Source organism: Sciurus carolinensis, chromosome 7 (genome assembly GCF_902686445.1).
Source record: "Sciurus carolinensis chromosome 7, mSciCar1.2, whole genome shotgun sequence".
Classification (NCBI taxonomy): domain Eukaryota; kingdom Metazoa; phylum Chordata; class Mammalia; order Rodentia; family Sciuridae; genus Sciurus; species Sciurus carolinensis.
Genome location: NC_062219.1, coordinates 134,149,110 through 134,160,336, shown reverse-complemented (window position 1 = coordinate 134,160,336; position 11,227 = coordinate 134,149,110). Strand labels below are relative to the sequence as shown.

The following is an 11,227-nucleotide window of genomic DNA, read 5'->3' as shown; positions in this document are numbered from 1 at the left end:
GAATTCTCAGAGTTGAAAAAGTTCACCAGCCCATTCACATGGTATGAGCCATGCTAACAAAGCAAATACGATTTTTCTTCATGATGAGATTTGCAAGAAAACAGAGGTTTCATGAGCACAGAATTATTTCATACCCTCAAGCACTGCAAATTTTGGTGAAGTTACATATCCAGACATTTAAAGGGGGAAACAACCCCCCCAACACAAAAAGTTAAAAACAATTCAACCTTACTTATTCTAATTTGATATAGGGGGTTATTAAAAATTTTATTATAATGTTATTCAAACAGCTGTAAGATGGTAGTCATCCTGCCAGGGGATATTTAGAGGCTGAACCAGCTTTTGGCACCCGAAAAACAGTGACATGGAAGACATTGTTTGGAACTAATTTTTTAATCCTATCCTGGAGGCCTCTCTTTCTCCTAAGCGAGAGGCCCCAAATTCCTCTTCTTTCCCACCCTCCAAACATTCCCTAGCATTTGGAGTCCACAGATGGGATTCAAAAGGGAATAGTTTGCCCTGTAAGAACTGACATGTTATATCGTCTCAGTCATTCATACCTTAGTTTAAAAAAAAAAAAATTACTGATCTGCTAGAGATTTGGGACCTGCCTAGATGTGAGAGAAGTGCTGATTCCCTGAAGAGGCACTGCGTAGATCCCATTCAAACTTCTGCCCTTATCAAATCCTGGAAGCCTGGACTCAGGGCTGTCACCCCGGAAAGCGCCGCTGCTCCGCCCGTGGCCTGCCGGGCCACGCTGACACTCCCCTTCCGCATACTATAAGGGCTGCAGCGGGCGTGAGCACTTCCCTCCCGCACGACTCATCCAGCCCGGAGCCCGGACGCCGCGCTGCTGGTAAGGCCGGGCGGGTGGCGCTGCAGGTAGGTGGCGTGGGCGGGAGAGCCAGACCCAGCCTAGCGGTGCGCCCAGCTTCCCCACCCAGGCCCACCTGAGCCCTCCGCGCTCATCAGCTCCAACAGTTCCCTGCGTCGCCTACCATGGCCTCCGGTGCCCGCCGGGCTCCCCACCGTGGTGACCACTCGGGATCCCCAGCGCCACACTGCGACCGCAATGGGGCACCCTGCCGGGATGGCTTGAAAAGAAGGGAGAGAGAACAGTGTTTTCCCGGTCAGATGCACGACTGAAAGCCGAGATCACAATGTTTTCTACCTTTCCGCGCTGTGTGTGACGGTTTCCCGGCAGTTCCAGGGCTTGGTCACTAGTTGCAGGCAGGGAGAGGAGGGGGGCCTTGCGATTCCAGAAGTTGCTTGTAGGCAGCAGTGAGAATTGGACTTGGCACTCAGGCTAAGCAGCCAGCAGGGTTCTTCTTTGCCTGTACTTGGGTAAACAAAGGCTCTGAGAGTTAAGATCCAGATGGACAGGTGGGCAGCCAAGCTGGAATTTCCCACCAGGGCCTTCCTATAGCAGATAGCGCCTTATCTCTGATAGGAATGGAGGACGCTTGTCCCCACTCCCCTACTCTGCCCACTGACCCTGACTGTGTTAGATTCTCAAATCCTCATATCCTACACCAGCTCTGGGACACTTGACCTCTTATTTGCTACTGAATATCAAAAATGAGAATAATTATATTATTATTTATATCTTTGCCAGAGTTTTGTTTTAATGCGTGGTAGGTTGCTATGATTTTTCTAATAGAAATGTTCTTTCAGGGGAATGTAGTCAATGATTTATTGCCCAAATGAACAAGGGACTTGAACCAAAGAGACAGAAATGTATATGCTCTCAAACTTAGTAGGTAGGAAGAACCCAGGGCTGGTGGTCAGTTCAAGGTCACTGAGTGGACCTGGGCGGCTTGTCAGACTCACTTGTCTACAAGGTCAGAGCAGGTTAGGACACTTTGGTGCTGATCCTGTGCTTCTGCCGAAGTCAGACTCCACCTTCCTGTGCATGGCAGAGTGTTCAAGTCCTCTTGGGGAAAGGAAGAGGGCGGGGAAAAGGGACCAAAGTCCAGGTTGCAAACTATTAAGGGATGGTTGGCACAAATAGAGGAAGATACTAGGAAAGGAGGTGGCCTTATTTGCTGTTGTGTGTTGGGAACAATGTGGGGCCTCTGTTCTGTCTTAAAGGCTTCACCATGGAGCAACTGAGCACAGCAAACACTCTTTTCGCCTTGGACCTGTTCCTGGCCTTGAATGAAAATAATCCTACCGGAAACATCTTCATCTCGCCCTTCAGCATTTCATCTGCGATGGGCATGGTGTTCCTGGGAACCAGAGGCAATACTGCAGCACAGCTCTCCAAGGTCAGCAGAAAGAAAAATGGCCTGCTCTCCCTGCTGTCTCCCTGCTACAGTCTGTGCTGAACAGTTGCACCTTTGAGCTCTTGCAGTGTGTTTTTAAAATTGTGGGTTGGACTGTGTTCAACAGCTCTCCATAATGAGGTTTAGACTTTGAGAAAAACCACCCAAACTGTCCATCTGCCTGCAAGCTTTCATTCATCATCTTTACTGAGCACCTATTATGTGCCAGGCACATATTTCTGTTTTCCTAAAGATATAGGAGTGAACAAAGCCAACAACAGTCCCTGCTGGGTGGTACTTCTATTCCAGGGAATACATCTTTGACACATTTCCTGTAAGTCCTTTCATCTCCCCTGAGCTAGCAGTTTCTAGTTTTTGCTTTGCATGTGATGACTGGCTATTCATAAATACTACTTGTTATATAGTATCATCTTTGAGCATGAGAGTAATGAAACATGAGGAATGCACTACAGGGAAGAAGTTGGTAGTGTTGCCTTTTTGTAGGGACAGGAAAAAAGACAACTCTGTGATCCCGAATTCCCAGGGCTTACCCCTGTGTCTTTCTCTGTGGGTTGGTGGCATAGCAGAAGGGCCCTGAAGGAAAAAGGGAACTGGGAAGCCCAGTAGCTTTAGGGGCAGGACCAAGCCTCTAGTGATATGGCAGGTCACTCTTTCGGCAAGAAAAGAGGCAGGGGTGGCTCTCTTCCTTGCCTTTCTTAATGGGTACGGAGGGGGTGTTCATACTTCATGTCCCCTCAAGACCTAGAGAGGAGTGGTAAAAGTGGAGAATTTTCTAAGACACTTGCCACACTGCACCTGTTTTCAGGAAGGTGTAGCCCTGGGTTCAATCCAATGCTTCACCTACAGGGCTTCGATATGCGCCACTGCAGATCTGAAAGCATCTTAAGGTTTTGTAAAAATTCACCCTTTTACAAAACCTGTAATGCCATTAGTTGTTTTTTTGCAGGGTTCTATCAGCTCCTATTCTGAGACCTCCCAGGGACTTTATAAACTCAGCGAGGAATAGTCTTAAGGTTTTCTGTTCCCACTTTCACTGAAACAGATGGATCTTTAGCAACAAAGCAAACACCACAGATCTTGGAGAGTAATGTGGACTTTGGATGCCGTGTGGTTTGTTCTTTGTGTCTTCTTCAAATGAGGAACCAGCCCAGGCCTCATAAAACCATAAAGGTCTCTTGATTTGTAACTGACCCACAGGGAATTAAACTTCTGCCAGAATGTTAACTTTTGAAAAGTAATTTTTAAATAAGTGAATTATGGATGCTAATAGGTTCATCAAAGGAAAAGGTCTCAATTTGTAACATTTTTGTAGTCTGACACAAAGGACGATTCTTATCTTTACTGGGTATTCCTGAGAACTTTTAGTAAAATATGAATATTAAAACTATAAACATTCCATTTAGAACTTTCTTTGGGGAAAAAAAAGCAGACATGTAAATATTTAATGTATTAACCATTCACATTTGTGGAACCTTAACTAACAAAAATGGATGTAAAAGTTGTTTTTAATGTAGTTAGACCTCACCAAGTCACAAATTTTGGATTCCCTATGTTTTGTTCTCCTATGCCAAGTTAATAAAGTATTGGGTTAGGTATCATCAATAATTGGGGATAAAAACAGAAATTTAGTTTGATGGAAGCAAACACCATAAAATCACTTTATAATTTCAAAACAAATGGTGGCAGAAAGAATGTTTTCTTTATTTTAGGCTTTTCATTTTGATATGGTTGAGGACATTCATTCAAGATTTCAGAGCCTGAATGCAGAAATGAACAAACATGGAGCCTCCTATATCCTGAAACTTGCAAATAGGTTATATGGAGAGAAAACCTACAACTTCCTCCCGGTAAGTACTTTGTACTTCATATTCTAAAACTCCACCAGACAGTGCAGATTTTTTCCAGCACAATCGAGTCAGTTTTAATATTTACTGACGTTTATACAAACAATACGGAATGAAAACACGGCAAACAGCACTCCCATTACCTAATGTGGTGGTTTTGTATTATAGCCTTTGCAATGAAGAGATCACTCTGGATGTTTGATTAAAGCGGGAGCGAATCCCATGATTCACTTCTTAGTACAATCAGTATTCGCTTATTTATGGCAACATTAGTCCAGTGTTTGAAAAGAATTGTTATGCTGATGTAAAACCCGAAGTATAAGGGTCAGTGGCTAATACCTGTAATCTCAGCTCCTTGGGAGACTGAGGCAGCAGGATTGTAAGTTTGAGGCCACTCTGGGCAACTTTTATTTTTCAAAATAAAAATTTCACAAAAGGACGAAGGATGTGACTCAGTAGGACAGTATTTGTCTAGAACTTGTGAAACCCTGGGTGGAATCCCCAGTACTGGAAAAAAAAAACTGTAAGTATTAAACTTTCTCTTACTATACTGCTGTACCCTTAATGGTTAAGGTGCAGCTGGGTACTTAAGATAGTAAATTAAATGTTATGTGTTTTTTACTACAATTTTTAAAAAAGCATTCATGTTACAACGAATTGTAGTCTTTTAGGACAATTTCTGTTGCTTTTCAAGATTTTAGAAAACCACTCTCTGTATGTAGTAGGAGTGATTCATCTTTTCTTTTTTTTTTTTAAATAGAAATTCTTGGCTTCAACTCAGGAAAAGTACGGCGCTGACTTGGCTGGTGTGGATTTTCAAAATGCCTCTGAGGATGCAAGAAAGGCCATAAACCAGTGGGTCAAAGGTCAAACAGAAGGTGAGAGATCTGCAGCATGGAATCTGTGTTAGCTTTATTTGTTCAAATAACAAACACCTGAGAGTAACAGCTTATAGAAAAGAAAGGGTTTATTTTGGCTCACATTTTTGGAGGTTTCAATCCTTGGCTGATTGGCCCTGTCGCTTTGGGCCTGTGGCAGCACAGAACAGCATGGTGGGAAGTGTGACAGAGGAGGGCACATGGCCAGATAGAAAAAGAAAGAGGAGGAAACAAGAAACAGGTAGAGGAGCTGGGGTTGCAGCTCAGTAGGAAACCACTTGCCTAACATGTGCAAGGCCCTGGTTTCATCCCTAGTACCACAAAAAAAAAAAAAAAAAAAGGAGGATGAGACTGGCATCCTAGTATCCCACAATGCTTTGAGGTTTTAAAAAATATAGATATATTTTAGTTGTATATTTTTTAATATATATATTTTTATTTTATTTATTTTTTTATGTGGTGCTGAGGATCGAACCCAGTGCCTCAAACATGCAAGGCAAGCGCTCTAACCACTGAGCTACAACCCCAGCCCCGCTTTGAGTTTTGAGGGGCACCCTCCCAATGACTTAAAGACCTTCCACTAGGCCCCACTTCATAAGTGTTCCACACCTCCCAATAGCCTTGAAGGCTTGGGACCAACTTTCAACACACAGGCCTTTGGGGGGTACTCATCCAAACTATGGCAGAATCATTAGGTATTTCCCTCCATCCACCTTCCTCATATGCATCTTATTTCCTCTTGCTCCCATTACCTCCAAAATCCTGAACTGTATACCCCATATGTGAATTCTGGGGAGCTCTCAGAAGTCAGAAATTCATCAAAGGAGAAAGGTAGACATGATTTAACAGATACAGAACTAATGAAGAAATAACTTCTTCCTGTAAGTTTCTCAAAATTACATTTTAAAATTAAAACCAACATTAATGCAGAATAAAAGGAATAAAATGCCTGCCCAAAGTTAGTTAATGCCCGTATAAAAAGAAACAACATGGAATTTCATGGAATACATGAAATCAGTATTCACAAACTGCTGCCATCATAAATATGCTTTGCCAACATCTAATCCGGTGGTGGTGGGTTAGGGCTCAGTTTATCTATCTTCGTGCCTCTCTTTTCTAACGTACTGTGTGTCCATGAACGCTGGGAACATGTGTCTTATATTACAGTTGTTCTGGCTCCTCCGGGTGGAATATGTTTCAGTGGAGTGATTATTCTACTGTTTGTATATTTGTTAAAATCTTTTTTTGATAAGGATAGGCTTCTACTTGGGAGATTTGAAGAAGGGATGAGTGACCAAAAACACTTCTGTGAAGGAACTTTTTTTAACTGTAAAAACATAGCCATTCATAAAATAACTGATTGCTTACACACCATCCAGGAAAGGAGAGTTTTCTTGTTTTTAGGTTTGGAGTACACTTGACTTGTTTTAATGGTTTCTAAAAACAAATTATTTTTGAGGTGCTGGAGGTAGACCCCAGGGCTTGTGCATGCTGATCATGTGTTAAACCACTGAACTCTGCTCCCAGCCCCCACATTTAACTTGTTTTAAAAGTGTTTTGTATGCCATCCTGGTCTGCCTTACAAGTTGGTTTATTGAAAGTAGAAACATACCAGTCAGGCTTACTTAACTAACACTGTGTTTAAGGGAAATTCAGTAGAACGTACATATTTGAATTGCATTTTAGGGCTAATAAATTGTCAGTTCGAAGTTGCAATTCCAATATGGAGCTTTCAAAAAATTTGCTTTATTTTTTCAGGGAAAATTCCAGAACTGTTGGCTCCAGGTGTGGTTGATAATATGACTAAACTCGTGCTAGTGAATGCCATCTACTTCAAGGGAAACTGGCAGGAGAAATTCATGAAAAAATCCACAACCGATGAACCGTTCAGACTGAATAAGGTCAGGTGACGTAATAGTCCCCAGGTTATTCTTTTCTGGGAGGGTGTTGAATTCGTGGCCTCTCTAAGCACATACTCTACCACTGAGCTACGCACCCAGCCTCCAAATTACTCTTTACTCTAAAAGAACACAGAGAACAATTTAATTGATTTTTTTTCCTTAACTGTTCAGAAAGACACAAAAATAGTGAAGATGATGTCTCAGAAGAAAAGATTTCCATATGGCTACATCCAGGATCTTAAGTGTCGGGTGCTGGAACTGCCTTACCAAGGCCAGGAGCTCAGCATGATTATTCTGCTGCCAGATGATATTGAGGATGAGTCCACAGGTCTGAAGAAGGTAACTAACTCCCCATGATTTGTGTTTCCTTTTGCTATATTGATTTTTCCTATGTCTTTATTGCATGATGGGTGCTTATTATGTGTTCACTGGCTTTACCTGAACATTCCTGTCCACTACTTTGCCTGGCATTTATCATCATCATCATCAACATCATCATCCTCACTGTTATTGTTATTTTTCAGTACCAGAGATCAAACCCGGGCCCTGCACGTGCTAAACAAGCCTTCTACCACATGAGCTACTAGCCCAGAAGCCCTAAGTTTAAAATTTCAAGATGCCCAGTGACAGTTGTGATGGGAAAATCTAAATATTTATACTAAATGTCACTTTGGTTAGTGGCAACTCATGGGAAGTCTCTTGACTTAACCTTAGAGGAAACTACAGTAAGATGAGGAAAAAGATTTTAAAACCCAGACATTTTAGTCTATAGCTTCATCCTATTAGTATACCATCCACTTTCATCACAGTTCACATGGATGATAGTTCTCTACATCATAGGGAAGATTCATGTGCCATGTTGGCTTTAACTAATATAAACTTGCATGATGTTTTCATTACATGTAATTTAAAGGACAGGGCATCTCTTTCCAGAGTTAGAAATAAGCAAAACTGTGAAGATTGAAGTTTTTCTTCAGTGTCCTTAGTCTGCTGTGTAATTTGTCTCTACTCAACTAAACTTGCTATCAGGAAGAGTTAGTTATTGCAAAATCTCCTTTAGATGTATTTCCAAATCTGTCTTTTCTGATTGCAAAGTGTAAGTCTCCAGTTTCATGAAAGGAATTATCAGCATCCCTAGGACAAGTAGAAAGATGGTTCTGTTCTAGTCCAATAGTACTACTACTAGTAATACTACTACTACTACTAATAATGATAATGTTAATACTTGACATTATATAGCACTTATCATGTGCCAAGCACTTTGTAGACATCACCTCGGTGTTCACAACAATGCTATAAGATAGGTGCAATTATTACCCCCATTTTCAATTAGGAATTCAGTCAATACATCATCTACCTTTTGAATTTTTACTTACTAGCCAAAGTTATTACAGATTACCTCCACTCCAGATTTACAAATTGCTACAGGTCCAGTGACTTTCAGAGTAATAGAATAAATCTTTAAAAATTTTCCTTGTACCACTCAACTAATTAGGGTAATAAAAACTATCATGGTCTATCACAGTGATCCAGTGTGGTAGGGATTTAGTACGTCCTGACGATAGAGGGATGGACAGATAGGAGGATGGACAGAGAGTGGATGAATGGGTATTGGATGGGTAGATAATGGCCCCAGTGTCCAAAGTCCTATACTTGAACCCTTGATGACTTAGAACATAGCTCTGTTCTGTTCCACCAATGCCAGACAAGAATTACATTCTCTAACTGGAATCTGTTTTGGCACAAAATGTGAAGGAAACCTATTAGCAATTGTTATTGTGGATCCATTCATTTAAATCAGACTTTATTACTTTACTTCCATGAAATCAATTTCACCTCTTCTTTTCTCCTTACTCTAATTCCAGATTGAGAAACAATTGACTTTGGAAAAGCTGCATGAGTGGACCAAGCCTGAGAATCTGGATACCATTGAGGTCAACGTCAAATTGCCCAGGTTTAAACTGGAAGAGAGCTACATTCTCAACTCCGACCTCGCCCGCCTGGGTGTGCAGGATCTCTTTAATAGTAGCAAAGCTGATCTATCTGGCATGTCAGGAGCTGGAGATCTTTTTATATCAAAAATTGTCCACAAGTCCTTTGTGGAAGTGAATGAAGAGGGTACGGAGGCCTCAGCGGCCACAGCAGGAGCAATCACCTTCTGCATGTTGATGTCAGAGGAAAATTTCACGGCCGACCATCCCTTCCTTTTCTTTATTCGACACAACCCTACAGCTAGCATTATGTTCTTTGGCAGATTTTCTTCCCCTTAGATGAAAGACACTTTGGAAATACAAGGTTAAGTTTAGAGCTTTATTCCCTGAGATTTTCGATGGTGACAATTTTCATTTCTCCTTACCAATAAAACTATTGAGAAACAGATCTTTAATTTCATTTGTTAAGGTCAGTCCTATTGACTTTTTATACCCATGACATGTTGACCTGGGTATCTGTTCTTTTACATTAATGAAAATCCACTGATTGCTTTGGAGTGCAGCAAGTTTAAGAGGAAAATAAAAAAGAAACACATCAGATGTGTAGATAGATTCTTGACAATGTAATAATCTAGGCAATTGCCACACTCTCCTAATAGCCATGGGAAAATGTGACTTTTCCAAATTCAATCTGCAATTTGAACAAAGATAGAAAAATAAGAACATACGAAATCAGTTTTATTACAAGTGAAGTAATATAGCACTATTTAAATGAATGAATGGACCCACAATAACGACTAGTTTCCTTTATCTGTTGTGACATGAAAACATGTCATTTATTTGGAAGCCATGCTAGACAACTCCCCTGAGCTGAAAGGAGGAATAGAAATATAAGTGAATACCCCAATAAAGAGCCCAAGTTATGAAGACTAACTTGCCTTCTCTCATGTTTCTGTCCTTTTATTCTGTAGAATGAGTATTCTGTTACAAGCCTTTAGTGTTTAAGCTCTTCAATTAAAGGGCCAACTGGTCATAAACTGCACCCCTTTTTGGTTTTCCTTTATGTATGATTTGTAGTTCACATGGGTTCACATGGAGTCAAGGAGTGGGTGCCTAATGATCAAAGATGATGATGACGAAAAGAAAACGTAGTGAGAAAAACTGCCAAGCGAACCACACGTGGAAAGGTCTCAGTGTTAACCAGCCTCTCATGTATTGTTTGACAAGGGCTCTTGACTTCCATCTCATCCGTTGTTATGGTGATAGATGACTGTGTGCAGCGGGAGGAAGAGAGATGGGATGTGGACTCTTGGGTTACCTTGAACCTTCATCTAGTGTGAAATGCTGCATTTTCTCGTTTGCACAAGGCTTGTGGACATCGTGAGTTAATAAGGTTTCCTCAAGTTCTGCAAGCCAGACTGCACTCAGTGCTCTTCTTGTTTCTCCTGATGTCCGACAAGCCAGGGCTACACAAGGGAGTTCTTGGCCTGACAACATTGATGCTAGTGAGAGACTTCACGGATTCTTAAAAAATTGTTAGCAAATCACTTGCGAGTAAGTTTTCCTTCCTTTCTTCGTCTCTTTTTCCTTCCCCCTAAAACACTTACTAGTACCTACCATATTCCAGGTTCTCTTAGCTCTGGGGGGTTGTGGGGGGAGTAATGGTCACTGTCTTCTATAACTCTTCTCTCTTTTTGCACCTTCACTATAGTTTAGATCTGAAATGTCCCAAAGGTCCATGTCTGGGCTTGGTGGCCAGGCTGGTGTCATTGGGAGGTGATTGAACATTCAAGAGTGGGACCTAGAGGGATGTCTTTAGATTATTGGAAGAGGGTCCTCAAAGGGGGCAGTGGCAGCCCATCTCTTGTTTTTCTTTCTTTTACTTCTAGTTATAAGGTAAATGGTTCTGTTCTGCCACACACTCCTTGCCACTGCTATCCAGCATCTGCTCCCCCAGTGGCAGGAAAGAAATGACTTTGTGTGATCATGAACTGGAATTTCTGAAATTGAGCCCAAATAACCTTTTCTCTTTATAAGTTGATTATCTTAGGCATTTATTATAGTAACGCAAGCTGATTAATACATTCCTCATGCTAAAATCCACTCTGTGATTTTACTCTGAATGGTGTTAATCATGTAAAAACTGAATCCAGGAGCCCATGTAACCCTGCTCAAATCCTTCTGTTTACATGTGAGAGAACAGATCCATGGACTGTAAGTAAATTGTTTAAGATCAAACAATATTTAAGTTTCAGAGCAGAGACTAAAATTCAATTCATATTTTATGTGAGAAAATCTAATTCTTAATACGATGAACTAATTAATGCAGGCCCCTGGAGACAATTAACTTAATAAGATAAGAATCAGCCCAAAGCCAAGGGAGCGCTA

The 11,227-nt window shown here is 41.2% G+C and overlaps 1 protein-coding gene across 2 annotated transcripts; it reads left to right on the top strand.

The window, feature by feature from the left end:
* The first annotated feature begins 779 nt into the window (after nucleotides 1–779).
* Nucleotides 780–9,881, top strand: Serpinb1 (serpin family B member 1). Of its 2 annotated transcripts, none has more exons than XM_047558385.1 (7): nucleotides 780–856; nucleotides 2,092–2,267; nucleotides 3,995–4,132; nucleotides 4,890–5,007; nucleotides 6,766–6,908; nucleotides 7,080–7,247; nucleotides 8,774–9,881. In XM_047558385.1, the coding sequence occupies exons 2-7, from the start codon at nucleotides 2,100–2,102 to the stop codon at nucleotides 9,176–9,178; spliced, it is 1,140 nt and encodes a 379-aa protein (XP_047414341.1). In that variant the 5' UTR covers nucleotides 780–856; nucleotides 2,092–2,099; the 3' UTR covers nucleotides 9,179–9,881. The 2 variants fall into 2 exon arrangements, with proteins under 2 accessions (XP_047414341.1, XP_047414342.1); XM_047558386.1 differs by having other exon boundaries at nucleotides 780–882.
* The last annotated feature ends 1,346 nt before the right edge of the window (nucleotides 9,882–11,227 follow it).